The sequence below is a fragment of the Pipra filicauda genome, unplaced genomic scaffold, assembly GCF_003945595.2.
Source record: "Pipra filicauda isolate LSUMZ 115617 unplaced genomic scaffold, ASM394559v2 scaffold440_size556015_pilon, whole genome shotgun sequence".
Classification (NCBI taxonomy): Eukaryota; Metazoa; Chordata; class Aves; order Passeriformes; family Pipridae; genus Pipra; species Pipra filicauda.
Genome location: NW_024104577.1, coordinates 364,677 through 389,705, shown reverse-complemented (window position 1 = coordinate 389,705; position 25,029 = coordinate 364,677). Strand labels below are relative to the sequence as shown.

General features: G+C 40.0%; 1 protein-coding gene across 1 annotated transcript in view; it reads right to left on the bottom strand.

Annotated features, from left to right (window-relative positions):
- Positions 1 to 24,223, bottom strand: part of PCSK1 (proprotein convertase subtilisin/kexin type 1) — a 28,907-nt gene extending 4,684 nt beyond the window's left edge. Inside the window, exons 1-13 of the mRNA XM_027723874.2 lie at positions 23,896 to 24,223; positions 22,360 to 22,464; positions 18,856 to 18,966; positions 16,869 to 17,015; positions 16,335 to 16,411; positions 14,170 to 14,258; positions 9,918 to 10,090; positions 7,541 to 7,753; positions 6,387 to 6,487; positions 5,204 to 5,437; positions 3,702 to 3,859; positions 2,148 to 2,281; positions 153 to 314 (exon numbers count right to left, since the gene is read on the bottom strand). Of these exons, the coding sequence (XP_027579675.1) occupies positions 153 to 314; positions 2,148 to 2,281; positions 3,702 to 3,859; positions 5,204 to 5,437; positions 6,387 to 6,487; positions 7,541 to 7,753; positions 9,918 to 10,090; positions 14,170 to 14,258; positions 16,335 to 16,411; positions 16,869 to 17,015; positions 18,856 to 18,966; positions 22,360 to 22,464; positions 23,896 to 24,078 (1,887 nt within the window). The 5' untranslated portion in view covers positions 24,079 to 24,223. The remainder of the gene's footprint in view (positions 1 to 152; positions 315 to 2,147; positions 2,282 to 3,701; positions 3,860 to 5,203; positions 5,438 to 6,386; positions 6,488 to 7,540; positions 7,754 to 9,917; positions 10,091 to 14,169; positions 14,259 to 16,334; positions 16,412 to 16,868; positions 17,016 to 18,855; positions 18,967 to 22,359; positions 22,465 to 23,895) is intronic.
- Between the last annotated feature and the right edge of the window lie 806 nt (positions 24,224 to 25,029).

The following is a 25,029-nucleotide window of genomic DNA, read 5'->3' as shown; positions in this document are numbered from 1 at the left end:
CAATTTTTAACATTGACAAAATTAAGATACACAACACAAAAGTGGTCAAGGGTTAGATGAAATGAATAGAGAATGAATACGTCTTACTAGGAAAAAATAACATTTTCTTATAAATTGAAAAATGCATAAGGAAAAAATTAATGTAATACTACCTCTACAAAGTCTGTCATCTTCTCCACTCCTCTTCTGTCATTTTGCACAGCATTGTAGGATGTATATAAACGTGGCTGCTTCATGTGTTCAGGCTGGGTAGCAGTGCCATGCAAAATCAGTTTCCAATTTACAATCCTTCCTTCATTTTGTATTCGTCTGGACTAAAAAACAAGCATGGCATTAGAATAGGTTCTCAGGACATAAGAAGATAAAACAAGACACTTGATTTTAAAGTAGACAGAAATTACTAAAGCAAACTCTAAGGCTTTCAATATCTAAATTTAGACAATGATTCATAGGCACAAAAACAAGGATATATTAGAGACTATATATCAGAAAGTGGGATTTAATACAATGGCTTAACCACTCCACATATTCACACTTTGATGTAACATACCACATATTCACATTTTGATGTAACATAATTATTAATTAATCATGTAAGCATCAATGGAATTTTGACGTAACACACAATGCTAAAAATAACTTATCTGGTATCTTGCATTATTAAAATTTGCTCACTAAGACATTCCTTGGCAATTTCCTTATTAAAGTTACCACTGGAAATGGTAATGTGAAAAAACATTCTCCAGTGGTGTGCAACAGCAATCTGAAACACAGTGTGTGGAAGTGAGCAACAAAGATTATACACAAATTTTGGTAGCAGTACTTCAAAAGTAGAAAGTGGAAGGGACAAGTACACGGAACACTTAAACTTTATTTGACCAAAGCTTCTTTCAGAATTTTTGCTCATTCATTTCGTGACTGAAGATGGCTGCTGAAGCTCTTATTTTCTAAGAGAAGTCTAGACTAAAGTTTACCTACACAACTTACATGACAGTTAAAGCTACTCATAACTACAACTTCTGAATAACTCTGTATGGGAATCTGTGATGTCAGTAAGGTCATTATCATGAAAGCTTTTTCAGGAATCACAAAATCCTAAAAGTTGAGCAAAGAGTATACTATGTGTTGAGGACAAAAATCCTAGTTTATTATAAGTTTCAGGAAGCTCTCACTTGAAAAGAAAAATGAGAAATATTTACAAATAAAATGCTCTTCTTAACATTTTTTCCCCCAAAAATGCGTTCAAAGAATAGGATATCTGTAACCATGGGGTTATCTATAACCCTGCAGCATTAACACTACACTATTGATAATAATATTACTTCTACTGCCTTGTCCATCTGCTCAGCAGTTGGCAATAGCCTCCTGTTTACAATTTGAGGCCAATAGGGGCTGCAGGCTCAGAGTCTAACAGGAAGCATTCAGTTTCTGCTAAGATCCAACCTCTAATGACAAGCTTATGGACAGACAACCTCAGTGAGATGAATGTGTTTGATCACTCTCTCTTTGAAGGAAATGATTTTTCAGTTGCCTACCAAACAGCTTTATTCTGGTGTCTTGCTGTTGTAATCCATATCCCCAGGTGGTTTTAATAAACTGATTTATTTCATATCTGTAGACTTCTTGGCTTTAACCCTTAAACATTGTTTGGCAGTAGTTACTCTCAGAAAGAAATCAGGGAAAGGTATGCATCAGAATAGCTCACAGAGATCATCAGAAATTGAATAATTCAAAAGGTTTTGAGTTAATGAAAACTGTGCTTGTGGATCAAGAGAAGACTAGATCCATGCCATGTTCTTTTCTGCAGAAAAAAATTTGTAGTTAACTACATGTTAATTTGATTGTGTATTTCACTCCATGAATCACAGAAAACTATATTAAGTGATTTCTTCCAGTGACGTTTATCTGAGAAAAACAGACATGAAATTGTTTTTGACAGGTACGTGTCAATGTCAATTGCATTTGAGTAAAGAACAAGAAAATGTGACTCTATTTTTTTACTTTAATCCTTACAGATATTTTAAAGAAACTCTCATTAAGATCAGTTAATGAGAAGGCTCATAATTCCACATGCTTTGCAGCAGTTAGTGATGATTTTATTTGTGTTAGCTTCCAAACATAGCTAATTAACACACAGACACACTTACCATATCAGTAATTCTTAAAACCCAGGTTCCTTTTGGGTTTTCTCCCCATGTATGAACAGACATGAAGTCCCAGTTCTTGAAGCCATTGGGAGATTTATCTCTCTCTCTCTCAGCCAGTAAGACAGTGCTGGTCCCTGTGTGAGTGCAAGATCAACAGTAGGGTTGTTCATACATGTCTGCTTTTACTTTTCAAATTGTTCAACTTGCACTCTACCTAGTGCATAGGTAACCTGGAAAATGCACTATTTAACAGTGGTTCCCTTAACAGTGGTTCCTTTAATTATTTTCACTGCAGTATTTAAGAGCACGCAAACTACTAGGTCACACTAAAAAGGCACATCTTGATCAGTGTTCTATCTCTAACACAAAAAAAGCAGTGAATGCACATAAAGAAGCAGAAGTCAGACACAATTGGTGTTTTCCACTGATGAACAGTTCAATAAACTTTTGAAATGGAAGTTTTGAAGGCAAACCAGCTCCTGTAGTATTGTGAAACCACAGCCTTATCCTGATTCCCTCACTGTATTATTTTTTATTGACTGGATGTAAATTGTTACAGCCTGAAATGTTCCTTCAACAGGGTGAAATAGTTATTATTACAATAATGCTGCAGTTCACAAAGTATTTCTGCAGAAAAAAAGAGATTATACTGCATGGTAGGAAATTTGTTGGGCTTAGTTTGCTTCTAAGGAGAAAGCAAGGGAGCTCTATTTACATAATAAGGAGCAGAGAAGCCCCAAGGAGCCTTGTCATAATTTATAAATATATTTAAACATAACACCATAAATACAGAAAATAAATTTGCTAGTACTGTTTTGCAGGAAAGTGGAAAACCAGCAAGAAACAAGGGAAAAACACCTTAGCCATGAAAGCAAAATGATGCTAAAGTGGAGGCAGCAGTATTTGCTTATTGCTACCTAGAAACAGAAAAATTAGATCAGTCTGATGTTTAAATTCATATCTGAAATCTTGTCTTTTTTTTTTTTTCCTAATAATACCAGTTAATCTAACAGACCTTACTGTCAACAAAGTTGTTTATACTAATTCTTTTTTTTTTTCTCCTTATGGTGTTATTTCAGGGTATTGTCAGGACAGCTTGCCATAGTCTAGCTCATTTAGCATATTTGTACTAAGGTGCCTAACAGAGGCACTGTGTTTCTAAACACACAAATGTGGAGATGCAGTTACATGAAATCTAAGGAGTTATATTTTCTCAGTTTTCCATTAGTCTACTAAATCACAGGAAGTCTGATAAGCATTATTGAACCATAATTTGTTGTCTGCCAGGAACCCTCAGTTTTCACAGGTCCTGTTGCCAGAATGAAAACGTACCATGCCTTTATTTTCTAAAGTAGGATTTTCAAATGGGTGAAGGCTGAAGAGTGGTTTCTGTGGTTCCCAGAATGCTTTATCCTCACACTCCCCTCACTGGATTTGTCCAGTGATATATATAGCTCTTTTTAAAACCACCGAAGAACATAGAGGTGTTTTTTTAATCAAATAAATGCTACACATTAGAGCAACACAAACAAGGTGTGTCTTTGCCTCCTGTACCTGATGGAGATACCAGTGTGACATGAAGATCACCTCTACGGGAATACTCGATCGTTGCCTCAAGCTGCACATGCTCCAGAGATACAATGGAGTTCTCTTGGCCCTCACAGGCTTTTGTGGGAATTTCAATGATGACTTCTTCATTTGCTCTTAATAATCTGGCAAAAGTTACAGCAGTTCTTTGATTATTCAGAGGAACCTTTGATTCTGGATCGTGATGTGAGGTGTAAATGACAGATTTAAAATTTCAGAATGTTGAGGAAGAAAGAAGTAAAGACAAATTCTACATTTGATATTCTTTCGAATGCTTCTGTGAAAACCATGGGAAGTTTTGGAAGCACAGATATTATTGAAGTGGATTGGAAAAAAAAAATCAGTCTTTGCAAGCAGCTACATCGCACAGCTGTATCAGACTTAGACTTGGTTGCCTTATTCAAATTTCCAGAAGGACTGTTATCATAGAGCTAAAATATGACAGCAGCAACCTGTCCTGGTCCTTTCCAATCAATGCCCCCTCAAGGAAAAAAAAAGCTAACATCTTCTGTTCATGCTCTGCACAGACAGCTTCTCTGCACAATTCCCATTACTTCCAAAGAGAACGGATATCTAAGCCTCCACATAAATAATTCTGAACTCAGAATCATGGGATTTTTGTTTATAATGTAACACACAGGACTGCCATAAAAATACATAAGCAGCAAGTATTACATACATCAGTACTGTGTCAACATCCTGTGGAAAAGAGAGACCTCATAAAAGCAAATTGATAATAAAATAAATAATAAGGCTACCAAGCAGTGACTCTCCAAAACACTGCAATATGTTTCTGCAGACAGACTTTTGGTGCACGGTAGACTTTTGACACGGTATAATTTCAGCCTTTGAAACAGATAATTTTTTCTAGACAACAAATACATAAATGAACAAGTGGAGACAAAACCAGCCCATATATCCTTATTGATCAACCAACTCAGTGACTAATGATAATTTATGTGCATGTTCAGCTCAGTTTAGGCTCACTATGCTGTGAGCACATGTGAATGTGGCTGGTAAGACTTTTCAGTGAGACTTTGGGACACTTGTTTTTCATAAGAGAAATGCTACATATATGAGTGAAGCTGAATCTATCACCTTGATTTCAACATATCCCATGCCTGTCAAAGGAGAAGAATTGCTAAGACCCATTACAGATATTTTTTTTTAAATCCCTAGGAGACTTCACTATCTTTTTGTCTATCTTCTGATAGTGTCTAAACATTCACACTTTAGCTGACTGGGTTCTGCCTTAAAGAATCCTTCACTCTAGTAATTTCCATCAGTCTTACACTAAAAAAACAAGAAGCAAATGCTCCTTGCCTACCCTCTGAGGAATACAGTAAGGCAAAACTAAGTGAAACAAAAGAAATCCCTTAGCCTGGTTGAGGGCAATCTATGAAGAATATGATCCTTCAGGCTTTACTAAGATAGACATACGCTTGGTAACTGCTAATGCAAATTCTTACCTTGGTTCAAAGCTCTGGTCTCTGACAATACACTCTCTCTTTTCTGGTACACCTTTCCATCTTTTGGGATCAGCTAAATCTACCAATGCGTTGGCATTCAGTAGTCCAAACCCAAATCGACTGTTGACCATCAGTCCCGCTCCATTCTTTTTCCATCCTGGGTTTCCAGACAGTGGATCATATTCCGAGGTCCACACTACCAAGTGTTGCATATCCCTCCACGTTAGGTCTGGGCTGTTGAGAAAATGATCCTGGTTAGTTGTTTTAGGGCACTTTTCTCTCAATTATTAGTCTGCCATAGAACATGGTTTGAAGGTATATGGCATCCCATTATTTTCAAATACACAGCATGTCACACGCTTATCCTCACAATACTTCTCCAGGTAGACAAGAAAAACAGGTATCTAGGAAGATTATAGTCCAATCCTTCAAAATCGTCCTGGCATTTAAGGTTAGCTACCAATACTAGTATTCCCCACCAGTCTTTATAGAACCTGGACTTTGAAATTTCACTGGGTATTTGATTCTGTGGTTAACTCCACCCTTTAAAACATCTGAGCGTCTTGGCTCATGTCACCAAAGGGGTATGCAATAGAAAATGGAACCAAATCTACACCATCCAAGTACTAAGCCTGTGAATTTCTACCTAAAGTATTTTCTGTGGAAAAGCCACTGTCCTATCCCTTCTTACCTTCCCCACGTTCTACATTTCACCTGCCCTACAGGATCCAAACCTGGCTGCTCCCTGCCTGCTCTGACAAACAAGCTTGGGTACCTTCCATTTTATGCCTCATCATTGGCAGAAAATCTTCTGCAAATTGAATGAAGACCTAATTTAAAATCTTGCAACCTATTGTCTTCAAATTATGTTCTCCTGATCCATGTGCAGCTTCATTTTAAGTGCATTTGACCCGAAATCAGTAAACACTGTTGCCAATACACAAAATGGACTAATATTCCTCAGTCATTCAATTCCTCAGGCTTCAATTCCATTGATTCTGCTTTTCTAGGAAGGTGTTGAGGCAAGTAGCTGCTTGTTTTTGTCATCAGGCTGAGCAAGTCTGACTGATAAAAGTGGAGCTATAGCATGAGGTGGTGCCACTTCAAACAGACAATATTTCAGGGAAGATGGTGGGGTGGCTGAGGGACAGGGGTTTCAAAAGGTAGCGGTGTGTCATCTTACTTTGCTTCCAGTGCTAGAGCAAAAATCCCTGCAGCCAGAGGTGCAGATGCAGAGGTCCCAGTGTGAGTTTCTGTACATTCATTGTGAAGATCAACACTTGTCTGATAGAAAAAAAACAAACCAAACCAAAAAATTCCCAGATTACGTGAATAAACAATTGCAACTACAGCCATATCCACACTCACAAACATAACTATGTATCCTTTACTTGGTGCGTATTAATATACACCTCACCAGAAGAAAAAGTGATGGATGTTTAAATCTGTTCATATTTCAATCCACTCCTTTTACTTCAACTATAATTTTTGTATCAAAACGCTTTGTGTTGGAACAAAATACTCCCACACTGAATATCTTATTTTATTGTAAGATTTCACAATAAGTGTTTCAGGCTTACTGGTGAATCATAAAAACAGATCATTGTGTTGGGCCTAGAACAGTTAAAATTACTGCTTGCTAGAAAATTACTCATAGGGTTAGTACTGGTGTTCTGCTCCCTCTTCAGCAGAAGAACTATAATTTGCAATGAAATATGTGCTTTATTTGGAAATTAAATACCAAATTCATCATCCTATGTATCTACATCTCAACTATAAAGAGAAGCCACTTAAGAAAGACTAATCTCCTGGCTAACTTAGAATGACATTATTTTATCACAGCAATTTTCTTCAGCACAAGAAAGGCACACAGACTGATACGTTTGCTTGCCGAATACCTTTTATAGGTTTGAAAGTAATTATTGCTGCTGTTGCTCTTACACAAGGTGTATCAGAGACCCCTACATCACAGGTTCTTTTTCCTTTTACTCTAAATCTCTTTTCATTTGCCCTTTCTGAAGAATGGTACCATATCAAACCATGCAGAGGCCTCTCTCATACACAAACAGCATTCACAAATAGCAGACAAATTCAGCATGTTGACTTAACTGCACTGACACAACAATTTTCTCTAACCATTGCTTTACAGTAGAAGATGTTTCAGGGATATGATCACACTTTGGATTACAAATCCCTCAAAGTTTCAAGGCAAAAGCACTAAGCACGTCACACATTACACAAAGCAGGCACTTGAAACCAAGCATTTAAGAGGTTTCATTTGTTATTTGCATATGCAATACATTTCTGTTTGTTCTGAAACTGGTAAAAACAACCTACAATTCTTTGGTCAGTATAATCCCCACTGCTGTATGCTGTGGCCAGAGTTGAAGAGCACTTCTCTGCATACCAGGGAGAAAGCCCTTGCTGAGAAGCACTGCTAATGGAGATTGTGTAGATACTATCAGTGTAACCATCACAGTCACAGTTGTCACCCTGGCGACCTCCATTCCCTGAAGCCCACACGAAAATGGAGCCTTTCCCATTTCGGCCCTAGGGAAAACAGAAATCACTAGTTATCAGAGATTTCAGACCCTGAGAGGTTATCCCAAAAAACCTTAAACACCAAACATTCTCAGATAGAAAAGGACAAATTTCCATAAGCACTGTAGAAGACAGAGACAGAAGAAATCAGCTGTTTGACACATCCTACTTATCACCCTGCAGCACATCTCTTAGTTCGACTCGCCAAGGTTTAGTGTTCCAGGTGTAGCAACTTTCCTTAGAAGAGGTTTTTAGGTGAAAAAGAGCCTGTGTTCAATGGGTAAATCTTCCCTCATGCTGATGTTTTGATCCTGACCATTTCTAGGAAAAATGCCCATTTATTTTTAAGACACAGAAAGTTCATCAGAGTTCATTTGCCTTTCCTGTAATCACAGAGGTACAGGTTAGCAGCACAAATGATGTCCACACTGAAACTGTCCCTTCCCTCACAGATCTGTCATTCAGCATCACCAGTCTCCAGACACAACCACACTCATTCCCTGCTCTGGTGTCCACAGTGCAATGAGAGAGCAGCAGCCAACACTTCATGCTGGCAGCTGACAGCATGTAAGCCACCACAGCTATTACCCTAAGCACGAATCACCCTATCCAACCTTAAACTGTGATAGGCCTCCAGAGGAAAAAAATCTGTTTCATGTGACGAGCAAAAGTTCGTATGTCGTTCATTATTAATATATGTTCATTATTACTATATGTACATTCACTAGAAAAAATAGTTGAAATACAGATTTTTATCATCCAACTCCGGTGAGATTTTAAGCTATTCATGCAAGTGCTACGAAATTCGCAGCACTTAAAACATTAAAAGTATGATACTTTTAAAGACATTGTAACTGCTGTCTTGGGATGGACAAGCCGTGTCAACTACTGAAAATGATATAGTATCTTTGAGAATAAAGGCTGCACTTTGGAAAAGCACTGGTGTATCTAAACACCTGGTCTGACTTAACTTAGGGTGATACTAACACCTGTTAGATGCTTAAGGCTAAGTCTGTGCTCAGGTGCTTTACCAGCACAGCAATGAAGGATCCAGGGACTAGAGTTGTTGCCAGTCCCTACTTGACTAACTTTAAGCAGAATGGAGACAGGCCAGAGCCTTGCAAAAGATAGTCCGACAAACAAATGAGTAAGTTTGCTCTCCATGGGAAATAGAACAAACTGTAAAAAAGGATACATTCTTCACCAAAGAACCTGCTTCTCCAGAGTAAGACCACTGAACAATTGTTGCCAATTATCGCCTAACTATCACCTCTCTAACTCTTGCTGCCTACTTATAGGCTTAGATCTTTGTTTGTTACCAGACCACCCTCCCTGGTTTCTATTCTTCTCTCAGAGTATCTTTGTCAGCTGTCAGACTCTTCATTCTTCTCTCCTTCTCCCCTTCTGTTTGCTAATGTTAACTGCCCTTTATCCAAAATTTTCTCTTTGCCTCTGTCCTTCAAGCTTTCCTCCATTTCTCTCTTCTCCCACCTCTGATTTAGTCTTCCTCTCCATATTAGTACCTTTAGGTATCTTTTCACCTCACTGGCAAGAGCAAGAGTAGTTTATTAATAAATACCTGGCAGCTCTCAGTTTGCACCCTATTTATCATCCAACCAGATCTAAAGAGTGTAACATCAAAAAAAAAAAAAGTGTAAAAACATTGCTTCCAATACTCTTCATCATGCATTTTTACTATATTCATTTAACTGGATCATGATACAAACCAATTTATAAATTAATGCAATTAACACAATACAAGCTCGCCCACAGGGTGCTAAAGTGCATCACTATTTCACATAACAGAATATTCACAAAGCAGAATCTTTTTATTAAATTTTATAGGCTTTCAGTGTAGAAATCCAATTACTGTTCAGTGCAAAACTAGTAGAAAAGGGTGGGGGTAGGGTGAGACAAAGGCAGCAAAAGTAAGGATGGAAAAAGAAAGCTTATCTATGGAGATTTGCAGTCTAAAATCACCTTAGAAAGCCCTAAAAGTTCTGGTCTGGCTGGAAATGTCTCTGACCTGTACTATATAAAATATATCTTGCCCATTTCAAATATATTTGAGCAAAGACAGCACAAACTATTTTCATTTCTTTCCTGCTATCAACCATTTTAAAATTCTGTTCTCTGACACATTTTACTTTATCTTTCTCTTTAAGTATCATACCTGGTTTATCCCATACTCAAAAGCCTTCTGTGCCAGTCTCCCAGGTCCCTCCACAGTTTTGCCATCATCGTTGGGGCCCCAGCTTGCACTATAAATATCCACATGTTCTGGGTTGAAACCAATGGAACTGGCTTCAATAGCATCAGTGACTATTCCATCCAGCATTCGGATACCTTTAACAGAAAAAAAAAAAAAGAAGTAGCTTGGATTTACTTTCTGTTCCCTCCTCCTTGTCTTTGTTAACTGTTTTTAAAGATTCCAGCAAAATTAATCCATAACTATTGCGGCCACAGCCTACTGCTGTTCATGTAAGTAATACTGAGCAGACAGTCCCTATCAGTGTGAAACACTTTATTTGCAGAGCTCAGTGTTCTCTACAAATATAAAAAAAAATTAAAATCTTTTTTGCCTCTTATTTATTTCTTTCTCTCCTTCTAGAGAGACCCAAAAAAGTCTTGCTTACTGTTCCTGCTTTTTTTTATTGCATTCTCTTTCCTCCTCTTTCCTCTCTGTTACATCTATAACAAAGACTTCTCAAACTGAAATGCCACTGAAATTAAATAGGTTTTACCAACATAGGTTTTACCAGCATTACTTTTATTTTTAAGAGTTCTAGGAGTTTTAGTTCAAAGATGTAGTTTTGAGTGTTCTGACTAAAATACTTTGCCCTCAAAGTCATTAAGGTTCTGCTGTCTTTGTGACATTGCTATTTCAGTAGCTCTTCAATCTCAAAGTCATTAAGGTTCTGCTGTCTTTGTGATGTTGCTATTTCAGTAACTCTTCAATCTCCACCACAGAAAAAAATCTCACTGTTGTTTTTCTGCCATGGTTTTTTCTACTATGAGCAATTCAGAGATATCTAGCCATTAACAATTTATTAGGAACTGCATGATCTAATCTTCTTCAGAGCAAGCCTGATCTCAGTGGTACTTAAAATTCAGTTGCAGACAGCAGTTCATCTGCAACGGATACATCAATCCACACAAAACCACAGCTCTGCAGCAGGACTGTAACCCTTGTCCAGTGCTGGAAGAAGGTACAAAAAGAAGAAGTTTGGCAAAATTTCCACTGTGGCACGGCTCTCACAGCAACAGCAGCAGTCTAAGAGCAACAGCAGTCAGGATTCAGCCCGTGTTTACAAGCAATAAAAATATCTGGGTTCTCTTGAACCTGGCATTTAGTGCTACAGCAGCTGCACCATCACTGGCAGTTGGTGAATTATGAGTACTCATTTTCTGCTATTTTCCACAAAATGGGGATCTTGCCAAAGCACAGCAGGCAAAATGTGGTCATTTGATCAAAACAAACAAACAAACAAACAAAAAAACGGCAACAAAAAAAATCCTACATCACCCTTGCAGTTCAGTCTCTTGTTCTTTTTTTTTTTTTATGCTATCAAGCAGGAAAAAAAAAGATTGCAAGCATAATTCTCTTCTCAAAAGGCTAGCCTCTCAATATTCGTAATACCCTTGAGATAAAGTTGAGCTTTATTGTTTCATATTCACTAGTGGCAAAAATCAGAAAAAGGAGTTAATCCGCTCAACTGCTCTGCTATCACTCACAAAGCTGGGAAAAGCATCGAGGTATATCCTATGCCTCAGGTACAGGCTTAAGCTCATAATGCTTTGATTACTCTTTTTTTCAGCTGGCTCAGAATTGTGAGATCCTCTCATAGCAGGATGCTGTGAGCAAAGATCTGCCTGTGTGAAAGCGACTTCAAGCTCCAGGTGTGAGCTTGCAACATCTAATGAGATACCAGGAATGAGAAGAGTAGCGCATAGATACTTCACACAGAAAAAGACAAAGCCCACTCCGCAGATAAATAATGTAAAAAAGAAAAAAAAACCACAAGAACACTGACCACACACTGACAAAAACAGTTCAAGGAAAAAAATCGCTGCCTTGTCTTTGTGATCATCAAAAATCCTGATTGTTCGAGTCAACTCAGGGATTTGATGACTGCAGTGATACTCCCCTAAGCAGATTCCAATTATGTCCTCTTTCATAAACTCTCTTCTATTCTTGCTCCTATCATCAGTCTCACAAAATCAAAAGCAGACAAAGCCCAAGGTAATTTCAGACACATACATGTATGTGCCTGGCTGAAGGTTGTTTTTAGCAACACGTCACTGTGCAGGAACTCTCAGCCCAGTCCTTTGTAAAATGGAGCCACTTAATCACTTAATTTCCATGGCAGCACCATGGAAATATCATAGCCCAACACTATTAGGTATGCATAAAAATACATACATCCTGCTTTACTCCAAAGGTGATCAATGCACACACGTTTCTTAACTCTGCACAGAACAAGAGGTGAATGTTAAAGGACACTGAAAGGTGTAACTTTTGAAAACTGGCATTAAGAAGTATTTTTTTTCACTCAGTGCACTAAAAAGCCTATGAGACTCAGAGCCATAAAGTATTGAAGGCACTAATCAAGGTTTCAGAATAGGGCCAGGCCTTGATGTGACTACTGAGAACACTCAGGATTATTAAAGTCATTATTTTCATGGAAAAAAATTTTTGAATGGAATATTTTGGTTTACCCCTCAAGGCAAAGTTAAACCAACCTCTGATGCTGAAGGTTGGAGAACAAGGTGTTCCAGATGTCAGGATTTCTTTCCCTAAAGCAGCTGATGCTGATTATCAGAGGGAAGGCACTGGCTGTGCATTGCTGGATTTATTCAGTATGGCAACTGCTACAAGCAAACAGCCACTTAAAGAAGTCATCCTGTACTAATATCAAATAGAAGTGTACAATGTGTCATTTCATGGATTTAAAAAGAAAAGAAGAAAAACAGCTTCTGAAGAAATTAATGTTGTAGAGCTTGTATCATCAAAAAATTCTTCCAGTGTTTAGCCACTCCAAATTTATCTGAATCTTTTGAAGACTTCTCGTATCTTCCACTGCTCTTTGAATATATTTTTGTTACATCCCTATCTTAATCAGTCTGGTCACATCTAACAGCTTACAATTTCTTTCAGCTTTTCCATTCTTCCTCCTCCCCCTCCCAAGTATAAGCTGCTTTCTTGGTAATGTGGATTGCTGGACTGCTTTTCCTCCTGTCATTTTCACCTTCTAGATAAATCACCCCACACAGATCTGCAGTTTGCATTTGCAAATGAGTGCAGAGCGTATGCAAATAGCTGTGGAAGAACCTCCTCTGTAGATGCAAGAGCCTTAAAATATGGGCACAGCGGGTGTTCAGACATCTCTGCAGCTTCATCCATTTTGCCCTGCTTTGAAAATTTGACATCTTTGTCTTATGAGTAAGATATTTTATTTAAACAGATCATGACAGCATAATGCATTATGGCAAAGGCAAACTGCAAGGCTGACATCTATGACAGCTCAGTAGAGTAACTGGGAACCTACAAACACCAGTCTGAAATGGTGGGAACAAGTTATGGGTGTCAATTGCCGCTCTCATCCCATTGTTTAAAAGGAAAAAAAAAGGAGTAATGGAAAAATTGGGCCTGTACAAATATCTTCCTCTGAGCTAAATAACCATTTGCAACTGATACTTTTATCATGACTATTTCACAAACCTCTAATGGATTAAACTTTTAGTCACCACTTAAAAAAGCAACATTGATTGATGGGCAAGCAAGAATCTACGTGTTTTCAAATTTAACTTATGGTGACAATAGAGAAGTAAAGTGTTGAAACAAAAACCCCCAGCAGTTTGAATATCCTGACTGACGTGACCTTTTGAATGCAATTGTGTAGCTGGAAACAATATGCTGCAAGCCAGGATGGGTATAAATTTATATATTCTTACTTTCAGTCTACTCAATCTCTCTCCTCCCCTATGTTTCCTCCTTCCAGAATAACCAGTTGTAAAAAGTGGGTCCCTTATTGCTTAAAAGATACAGCCTTAAGTCTGTATAGCTTGTTGCTATTATTATTATTATTATTTAGTATTATTACTGTTAATATTATTATTACTAGTATTATTGCTATTATCATAATCATCACCACCACCTATATTGTCACTGCTGTTGCTATATATTCTACCTGTATTCTACTCATAATCAAATTCCAGAGTTTGTTCAAGAAATGCTGTCATACAGATGTAACACTGCACTATAGCCGGACAGGATTTGTAGCTTATAACATTCCAAGATTCATATTTTCCAAGAAAGACCAATCATTCATATTTCAGATTAATGGTATCTGAAAATACTCAGGATCCGTCTTGTTTCATATTTCATGTTCATATTTGACATCCAATTATTTTCATTTTCTTACCTCCAACTCTGGAGTTGTAGGCTACTCCGACTCCACATTTTCTGTTGTTGGCTTGCATGGCAATTTCTCCTGCACACCGCGTCCCATGCCTGAATAAACATAGCAAGAATAAAAAACATCTCATAACATCTTTGGTGTAATGTACAGAAAGACTCATCATTGACCTTGATTTGGTGGAAGTCCTCTTTTAAATTAATGCAGTGCAGCTGTTGAACAGCTTTTGAGTTGTATCTATGTGATACAAAAATACTTGTTTCCCTTAAGCTTCAAGAAACATAATTTTTATCTACTTAATGATCAAAGGAACATCGTTATGAGATGATACTTTACCTAAGTCACACTGAAGTCTGTAGACACATTAGATACCAGTATGTTAGAAGAGTGCAAAAGCAGTATAAAATTATGGGGCTAAGAAGCTGTCTGTAGACAGAAATAAGATAAAAGTAATTTTTAATCACACATTTAGATATCCTTTTTTTAATTACTACCTTTATTTAGGAATTCAGAAAATGAGCCTTTAAAGCATATCCATTGCCAATTTTTTCTTGTAACCAACTATTTTCTAAGCAATTCTTTTTTTTCAGATGATTGTAATTCCACAATACAGAAAACCTTCATATAAGAGTAACTGTAAGATTTGTACTATTATGTAATAGTACAAATTGTTATTCAATGACATGACTGAATGCTTCTGGGCTGAATTCCATTTACTTATCAATAAAGATTAGAGGCAATACAGGTAGATTTAAGAGATACTGTCATTGTAACAAGAGGATAATGGCTTCTTGCTCCTAAATAATGCTGTAACAAAGCAGAAATGCAATTTTTCAAATGTCTTATTCATGGGGCGTTTATCTTTTGACTGATCTTTTTTTCCCCCCCATAAACTGATTTATGTAGTGGATGCTGCAGCATTGTCTGATAGTCAACAGGGAAACAGTGCATCAGTTTCTTACTATCTGTATTGAGTAGTGGCATCCTAATTTGTCAAAGAAATTGACTCCTTTTGTGCACCAGCTTGTAAGGAGGTCTGTTCTGTTCTCTTCTTTGTGGAAAAAATCCATTCCTGAACCACAATGGATAGGTCTTGGTGTGACAGACGCACCAGGAGGCTCCACTGAGTATCAAAGAGTTGGCTCCAGAAAGGGCATTAGAGAAAACTCCTCTCTCCTCTGAGATGCACAAGTCCACTACGTGAACTGGTTGGTTGTCTTGTGATCAAGCTTTTTGATACTTTCTCAGTTATTACCTTAAGGACATTTAGGCCAAATAGGGTCTAAATAAAGCTCCCATATGCTTCATAAGAGACCGAAAAACTGTCACAGGAGTGAATGTAACCTCCTCCAGTATTCGCCCATGTGTCACACTCATATGAGGTCACCTGTGGTTGCATGCACTGAAACAGAAGTTCAGTGTTCCAGCTCAGCTCTCTCGATCCAAAAGCTACTTCCAGAACTGAAAATGGGTGTCCTTAGCTGCAAGAGCTGATCTGAAGGGATGGGTTTCTTGGTAGGTTCCTCTAAGACACAGTCTGTTCTAGGGGCTTCATAGGAGACTTTTTTATTTTTTTAAATTCCCAGTCCAAAGCAGAGGACTGAAGTAAAAATCTGCTTAGGGAGGTAATGCTCCAGAAACACACATGGTCACATGCACAGTTTGTTCCCTTCAGCTTACAGAAACACATCAATACCTTACACATACAAATCCAAGACATCACAGGGAGATTACAGCTATGAAGCTCTTCATTTGGGAATTTAATTCTAATGTTTATGCCAATGTTACATGAGAAGGCTTGTGCACACGAACACAGGACGTTTCTTCTGAACATTCAAGAACATTTCTTTACTGTGAGGGTAACCAAGCACTGGTACAGGTTTCCCACAGAGGTTGTGGAGTCTCCCTCCTTGGAAATATTCAAAAGCTATCCGGATGCACTACTGAGCAACTGGCTCTAGGTCTCCCTGCTTGAGCAGGGGGTCAGACCAGATGACCTTCAAAGGTCCCTTCCATGCTCAACCACCATGGGATTCTGTTACACAAATTATTCCTCTTATTGCAAAATTGCCACAGGAGACATACACAGATATTTCTGCATTTGTACCTTCTAACACACAAATTAATATCATACTGTTTTGTTCTCTTCACGCAATTGGAAAGCTACTCACTTGTTTTCATTTGTTGGGTCATATCTAGGAAAGGGATCATGATCATTGTCATTGAAATCATAACTTGCATTTGGGTCCTACATGTAAAAAAAGAAAAACAGAAAGTCAGAAAACTACAAAGTCCATTTTTAGAATGTGTAACAAAATGTGGTCTAGAGTCTGTATTTATTTACTTGGTGAGCCTCACACAGGCAGCAATCCAGTGGGGAGAACTTGATGGCCATTAAAAATTCCATAATTTCTTCATGGAGCTTTAATAATTCAACATTAAACCACTGTATACAAATATGTCTCAGAATTAAATCCACTGAAGGAACAATAAAACAACAAAATACCCACCCCCCTACCATTGCTAAGTAACATTCAGCTTCCTGTGACACAGACCAGGTTCCAAACCATACCTAAGACAAATATTCCAGTCTCTGTACTGTAGAACCTGACTTATAGAACAGACATGGAGCTGCAGAAGAGTGTGTGTACATCGAATTTACAACTGGTTAATTTATTCCATAGCATTCTAGTCCTCAAACTTACATAGTTGGCATAGATGTCAGTGTGATTCCACTCCAAGCCATCATCCAGTACTGTGATAACAACTCCCTTGCCTGTAATCCCTTTTTGCCACACAGGAATAACATGAAGATCCAGCTTGGGCAGGGATGGAGTTATTCTTGTATCTTGCTGGGGGACAGAAAAGATTAAAATATGTTACCATTTTATCCATTTGTAATAAACAGGTCCAAAGTCATATTTTAAAGACACTGTAAACTATCTCATCCTCAACTTGTATATTTTGATTGAATGTTTCAAAGATAAAACAAAAATTAATTTCATCAAATACTTGTAGCACTGAAGGGTTTACCCCACTACTTGAAGATCCCTGAAGGCCACCTCTGAACAAAGAGCATCTTGTATTTACTGGAGGCAGGCAGTAGAAATGTGGGAATGGTAGGGATGCACTGATGGACCTTGGAACGCTGAGTTAATAATCAGACCTGCTAATGCTTGTTCTTCTCATTTGATGAGGAGCCAAGACAGTACCCACAGTACAGTGAGCTGGATTTCCTCCAAATGTGTTTTCTCCTCTGACGTTAAAGTTAGCCAGAGCAAAATAATTAATGGATAAAACAATTAAAGTAGTCGTTCGGTTGGGAGCAACTGTGTGGAATCACAACTTTCTGTTTACTACCCTCATTACTGTTCCAGTGGTAAAGCAACTGGAACTATGAATCATATATAGCCTTCTCTTCCACAGCAAGTTGTTTTTTTTTTAGAGTAGCTCCTAAATGGGTCATTTTTTCTCTCTAATACTAAATGTGCAACACATACATCTAACTCAGAAAACTTGCTTACAACCCCTGTAAAAGCACAGATGCAAAAAGAAGAATTCTCTTTCTGTTTCTCTGTGCCTAATTACATTAGTTGATTGCAGGGTTTTTTATGTATTTGTTTACAGAGGAATGTTGCATAAAATACGAGGCTTAGAAAAAGAAATTTTTTATGGGAATGACATTTCTTTCATTTTATGCTGTCTTTTCTGGCTGCTGCCATTCAGGAAATTATTTGAGGTTTCATATTTTGTTCTCTCAAATCTATCAAATAAGATTTTCTTCTGGTGACGTGAAGATACACTGAAGGAGGGAGGGAAGAAGGAAGGAAGGAAGGAAGGAAGGAAGGAAAGGAGGAAGGAAGAAAGGAAGGAAGAAATTATAGAAGAAAATTATTATATAAGAAATTATACAAGCAGCCTAGAGTTTGGCCTGTTTTCTCTAAGCTGAACTGAAAAAGCAAAAAGTATTTCCAGCCAATCAGGCAACACTTGTGCTTGACCTTTCTTCTTGATTTGTTATACCCACATATAATCACATTGTTATTCTGAGTGAAAGCAATGAAGCCTAGACTGAAGGAAGAGGTAGAAGCACAATGGAAACACAGGCTCTTGAAAGAAACTATATAAAACATAAATGATCAACTGTGTTTCTGAGTTGTCACATGCAGGCAGAAACTACAGAGCTCAGGAAATTTATTTTCCCTGAGGTTTTTGAATATGTGAGCTGTAGAGACCCTCTTACACATGAATCCTAGTCCAAGAGGCTCAAGGCTTCATGCACATGCATGAATATGGTTTTGTTTTAATCTGAACTATGCATTTTGCACTACCAATTTTAATGAAGAAATACATGGCCAGGTTCAGACATGATAATGGATGTCTTACACACCAACAGCAAACATTTTTAAATTATCCTATATGTAGCTTTCCACTGTTAAAATTTCTCGTATCAACCGCCATCCTAACCAGTAGCCTAAATTGTTTTTTAGAATTTTTGTACAAACAACACTCGAAAGAAAATAGAAGGTTGCCTGAAAATATTATGCACAAAGATCTCTCATTTTTACAGCATATGCTAATGAAAGGGACTCTTCATCTACTCCCTTCAGTGTAATCGCTTCGTTACCAGCAAAATAATGCAGCACAACCAAAATCCATCATCCTCAGTTCCACAATGCAACAAATTCTTACCAGATACCACTGCTGATTCCACATAGGATCATTGAAAAGACTTTCCGCAGAGTCTCTCACAGTGGCACGCTTAGTTCGCTTCTTTTCATATTGCTGCTCTGCCCATGACACCTACAATTATTTGTAAAAATATGATAAGTGAACCTCCTTGGTTTAGGACTCTAGAGCATAAGGTTTTTTCTCACATGGAGAAATTTTGATGCCTAAAGCAAAATGAGCAATGGTCGATACGGAGAGAAGGATTGTTTATACTGTGGTACAGCATGATATGGGGAAGAGAGCTTGGTGAGATCATTTCTATGAATCAATTCATAGAAAATCATGAAGTACAAGTTAACAGTAGAACTCCTGTGAGTGACATAATGCAGGTTTTTATGTCAAATAAAACTGTGTGGTATGGCTAGAAGGTCATCTTAAGCAGTGGTGGTCATCAAAACAAGGAAAACCATAGCCTGCTTCTTTCCCCTATTTACCTTTTATTCACACTCTATTTCTACAGGGAGTTAAAAGGAAAGAAGAAGGATTATCTCTGGCTTTAGTCTAGCAATCATAATGATGCTGTTACTCATAGACCAGCTAGACCTTCAAGTATCCTTCTGAGTGGTGTTTTGAAGTGTGATCAATTAGTAAGATATGAATATTGGACTACCTTCATCACCGGCTTGATTCCACTTAAGGCAACTGAAAGCCAAAATGCTTTCCACATGTTTTTCTAAAGCAGCAATACAATGAATTTCATAGCATTTGTGCACAGAAAGAGCAACCTCTAAGTCACTTGGTGGTATTTTAAACATGTATCCCACTCAGCTCCCTTGAAAGTATTACTAAGCCCATTCAAATCAAATCCTGACTATGATACCTCTCTCTGTGCTGTGTGCTACTTTTGGAAATGCGAATAAAACACTATTCATAGTTCGTACCTGTACAGTCACTCTGACACAGATAAGGTTGGTACTTTTCATCCCAATTTCTGAACGACCAAGGCAAACTCAGGTTCAGTGGATTGCCAGGATCCTGTGACAAGCCTCACATGCTGAGTGCCTTGGATCTAACCTTTTGCTTTCAACCTCTGAACAGATTTCATTCCTTTTATGTGCTGTGATTGAACGGCTTTATGATCCTTACATTTATTGTCACACATGAAACAATAATGACTCAGAAATTAAAATGACAAAAAAAGTATTCATTAGATGAGAATACAATTTTGTAGTGAAAGCCTAATGAAAATTCACCACCAGAACACAAATCCTTTAAAAGGGTGGCTACACCAGGCATGTTTACTATTCTCTTTGCTATATATTTAGTCCTAAAACCCCTACAAACCTTAGTCAGTTATAGAAGACGAATATACCCATGCAAGTGTATTTTAAACTGCCTTGTTGATATCTAGCACTATACATACTTGTGCACGCGTTAAAGCAATTACATTTGTCTCTCTTCCCTGCCCACAGCAAAGCCTGACCTCTTCATCACCCAACAGTAATTAACAATTGACAACTTCCATGTTTGGGGGTTTTTTTCACTGTGGACAAGTGTAGCAAGGAAATGAGCTGAAACTCCCGAGCACGTATGTCAGACAAACAAGCCAAATGTTTGTCACTCAGCAGCTGGGTGAGGTTCCAATCATCCACCTACAGCAAAAGCTGAAGGCTGTGCCAAATCTCCAGCCCCTGATATATCAATTAGTAAAAACAATCTCGATTCAAATCTACTTGCAAGAAAAGTAGATTTGGAAACTAGTGCAAACACCAGAAGTTTTGGAACTGGATAATTATATCCCTTCAATGTATTCACAGCCTTTATCGGTTTTAGAACAAACACTATAGGAAGCAGATAAATATTCAGATTAGAGCCAAGTTTTACCACAGCTTTCACACTTAACATACCGTAAAATTCATGGAGGCATTATACAAACAAAAAACAGGATTCCTTTTTCTTTCCCTTTTTAAAGGCTGAATTTAAAACCTTTTTAAACAGGCTGTTGCTGAAAAAGAACAGCTCTTTAGAGCAAAGGTCTGCGTGTAACTACACGTTACATGATTGCTTTGTGTTTATACACTTACATAATGCATAATTACATCTCATTCATTCACAGAGTTAATTTGCATACTAGATGGTAAATAAAAGGGAAATTGGAGTAAATTTACCAAATCACCTGCAGCACTTTGAAGCCCTGTTTCTGGATCTAAGTATGCAAGTCTGTAGTAATGTCTGGTGGCAATGTGAGTAACACAACCACTTCCATTCTGCTGCAATTTTAGAATATAATGTATTGAGCACTGTCATTCTTCCCTATGTAAGAGATGTATTCAATGTATTAAGTCCAAAAAAGGGAGAAACTGCAACCAAAACTCTGTTCTTGAACATCGTACTAAGATGACATTGGGCATCTGATCATATGTATGGGCGTAAATTAGAACACTAGTTTACATTGAAACTGTGGGTTTGAAGTTAGAATTATTTCAGCTTTAACTGTTAAAGCAATGTTTGCAAGGACATAGATGGGAGTATATGGTTTTAAAAGACAATAGGCAAAACAAAGACCCTGTCTCACCACATATAGAATATTTCCTCCTAGTTGACATTTGTATCTAAAACCTCCAGATAGGAAATTACTCATTCTCAAATGATTTGTTCTTATATTGTAAATTGTCAGTTTTTATGATTAGGTTACTTCATGTTTTGGACTGCTCATATTGTCACAATGGTTGCTGCAATAATGTTGACCTGTAAATCAAATTTTGTTGTTCTGAAATTTGACAGAAAACAGTTTTTGAGAGAAGCTGACAGCATTCTGGTCTGCTCCTCAAATTTGTCATGAACCTCAGTTTTTCAGTATGCTAACAAACAGAAATGCTTCTCTCTTAAATAGAGGTCAGATAATTTGGGAGTCTTATTCACCAGTGGATCATTCTTGAGATCCCTGGCTCTCCAGTGTGCCTGTTCTCTGACTGCAGTGGGATACCGGTGTAAGAAAAGAAGGCAAGTCCGGAATGTGTGATGGATCCTTTGAAAAGGGGCTTTAGTTTGTCATGGAAGCCAATCAGGCAAAACCTCAGCCCTTTTTCCCTATTTCGTTTTTTTACTTAAAATTCAGCCACTTTAAATCAAACCTAATTCTCATAGTAATTGCACAGACGTGGCCTAATTAAACTTAGTGCATGTATGGATTTTTACTTTGAATCAAGCCCTGTGGATGCCCGTTCACATTTTTATCAGTGACACATCAACATCCGAAATTAAGACTGCTGCACATCTTAGATCTTAATTTGGAAAGTTCTTGTAAAATATATGGTAAGGGAGGGTCACATTCTGCCTGTTAATGACAGAATAGTTAAGTATTATTCACCATGAGTATGACTGGCTGAATATATTAGACTGGCAAAATGAGGAAAGCCTGCCTGTGACCTCATTATGAATCCAGCAATAAGGCAACAGAAAAAAAAAACCAGACAGAAACAGAAAAAAAAAAGGAGATAAAAACAGATTAAATTTAACACTCACCCGCTCATCATCAGAAAGTCTCTTAGTGATATGAATGGCACTTCTTCGGGATCGTCTGGGATGGCTTTTATGTCTGAATAGGTAGTGGTTTTTGAGCGATCCAATCTGTAAGACACAGGCATAGTTTAACTGCCGAGAGGAATTTCCCCACAGTCAGCAAGTAACAACAATCAGAATCTGACCAAATTCATTCCACTCAAAAGACAAAGGAGCAAGAAACTCTCTTTTAGATATTTTAATCTGAACTAGAAAAGACTCTTCAAGTAAGGAGTGCTCATCACTGTGGTAAGTAACAAGTGCTTATCACAGCGTGCTGTCAGAAGAAACTGGGGGAATATTTTCATTTAGGCTACTCAAGTGCAGTCATGACTACTACAGTACTCGGTAAGGTATCACCTTTAGCAGTGACCTTTACACTCATGGACACACCTTGATAGGGCCACATTTCAAAGGGCAGATTATATGTGTGGTCACACCCCAGTTTTATTTGCTCGTCCTGGGGTTCAACTGAACAGGTGTAAAAAGCTTTGTGAGGCTGCAGATACCTCACTGTGGGGCTGGTCTGTACGGGCACCCACTGCAATGGCATTTTCCCTTGCACAGTAGTCGGTCACTGGGAGAGCTGGGGTGGCTTTAAACACCCGCCTTCCCCACGGACGGGCTGTTGAAAATCGGTGGTGGCAAAAAGCACCGACTACAAAGGCAGAACGAGCAAAGCCACGAAGCTGGGGTCACACTTACGTGTGAGGGTTGAGAGTCTGGAGAACACGACTGTGCCTGGACGTGGGGCTGGGCAGGGGGCGGGAAGGCGCTCGGAGCAGGGCTGACCCCGACCCCGGCTACTCACTGCTCCGGACAGGCGCGGGGCGGAGCGGGGTCCCGGCGCGGGTGGACGCGGTGCCAGGCACAGAACCCTCGCCGGGAGGTGAGACAAGGCTGTTCCCTCAAGGCGGTTACTCATCCCTGACAACGCTGACGTCACGGCATCCCAAAAAAGCGCCCGAGGGATGGCTGGAGGAGAAGCCCCGCGATGGCGATGGAGACGCCGGGGCGAGGGCGGCGCGGGGCTGGAGCCGGGACTGCCCGCGCCCTCCTCCTGCCCGGACTGCTCGGGGAGAGCCGGGGAGCCCTGGGACCCTCTGGGACAGCGAGGCGCCCGGTCAGTCTCCTCAGGAGAGAGAGGGGTGCCCTTCCTGACTCTGTCCAGTCTCCTCGGGCAGAGCCAAGTGCTCTGCCTGGACCCCTTCAGAGAGAGCTGGACCCTCCGCCGAGCCTGCCCGGTCCTCTCAAGGAGAGCGGAAGGTCCCTGCCCGGCCCCTGACTGGTTCCCTGAGGAAGGGCCGAATCACCCTGCCCCGTCCCCTCTGGAAGCGCCGTCCCCGTCCAGGCGCCAGATGCGGACCCGGACACATACCCGAGCCCGCTGGGGGAGAGGGCGCTCCAAACTCCCCGAAGCCCCGCGGGCGGCAGTTGGGCACAAGTTCGAAGGAGAAGGCAAGGAGCCCCATGGTGGAGCCGCCCCCCGCCCGGCCGTACCTGCCCCACGAGGTCGTAGTCCAGCTCCTCCGCGATGGCTCTGGCCGCGTCGGGGCCGGCAGGGATCTCCGCCGCCCACTCGTTGAGAAAGAGCCTCTCGGCGCTGCCTCCTCGGGGCAGGCTCCAGGCTGCCAAAAGCACGGCCAGGGCCACGCACGGGCCGGCCCAGCGCCGCCCGGCCATGGCCGCGGGGAGCAGGAGGGACGAGGGATGCGGGATGCGGGATGCGGGCGGGCTGCGGCGCCGCGTTGCTACGCGATGGCGGGGAGCGGATCCCTGCCTGCTTGCCTGCCGGCGCGGCTGCCCGAGGCTCCCAGACCCTCCGGAGCCGGAATGGAAATGAGTGTTTACACGTCAAAACGACGACAGCCATCCTGACGTCAAGTGTACCTGGCCCCCAAGCCGGGGGGGTGATTTCCCGGGGGGGCGCGGAAACCAGCGGGAGGGGGCGGGAGGGGCGGGGGCGAAGCCTGGCGAGTCCCGGGGGACGGGGGCGGAGGGTGATGGAGGGGGCGGTGGCGGCTCGGCGGGACTGGCGTCTGGTCCCCGCGGGGAGGGGGGCGGCTTCCCGAACGCAGGGGCTGGGGCTCGGAGCCGATGTAGGATCGTTTCCATTACTGGAATGGAAAGGTAATGGGTAGGACCGACCCCCAGCCGAAGGCGAGGCAGAAGCGCGGACCCTGCCCGTCCCTCGCACCCATCCCGTCGCGGGTTCTCCCCCCAGCCCCGCGTCGCCTCTCGCCTGGGTGCGAGGGCAAGGCAGGGGGAAATACAGCATTTTGTATTCGGGATCCACCGGGCGGCACAGCCTGATTAACGCGCCTGACACCTCCGGCACACCACAGATACGCTGTTTTAATGGGTCCCCCTGCCCACCCTGATGATGTAGCAAATACAGTTATCCTTACTCATTTTGTACAATTACTCATTTAAAAATAATTTCAAACTATATATATATATAAATCACATCACATTGCATTTTTTTCAGCAAATACTTCAGTTTCTCAAACACTTATTTCCATTTGCATATGCATTTCCCCAGCTCCTTCAGTTTTATTTAATCTTCCATCTACAGTTTCATTGTTTATCTCTGCAGGTTAGAAAATGCCCCTAAAAGTTTTCTAATGTTTTCTA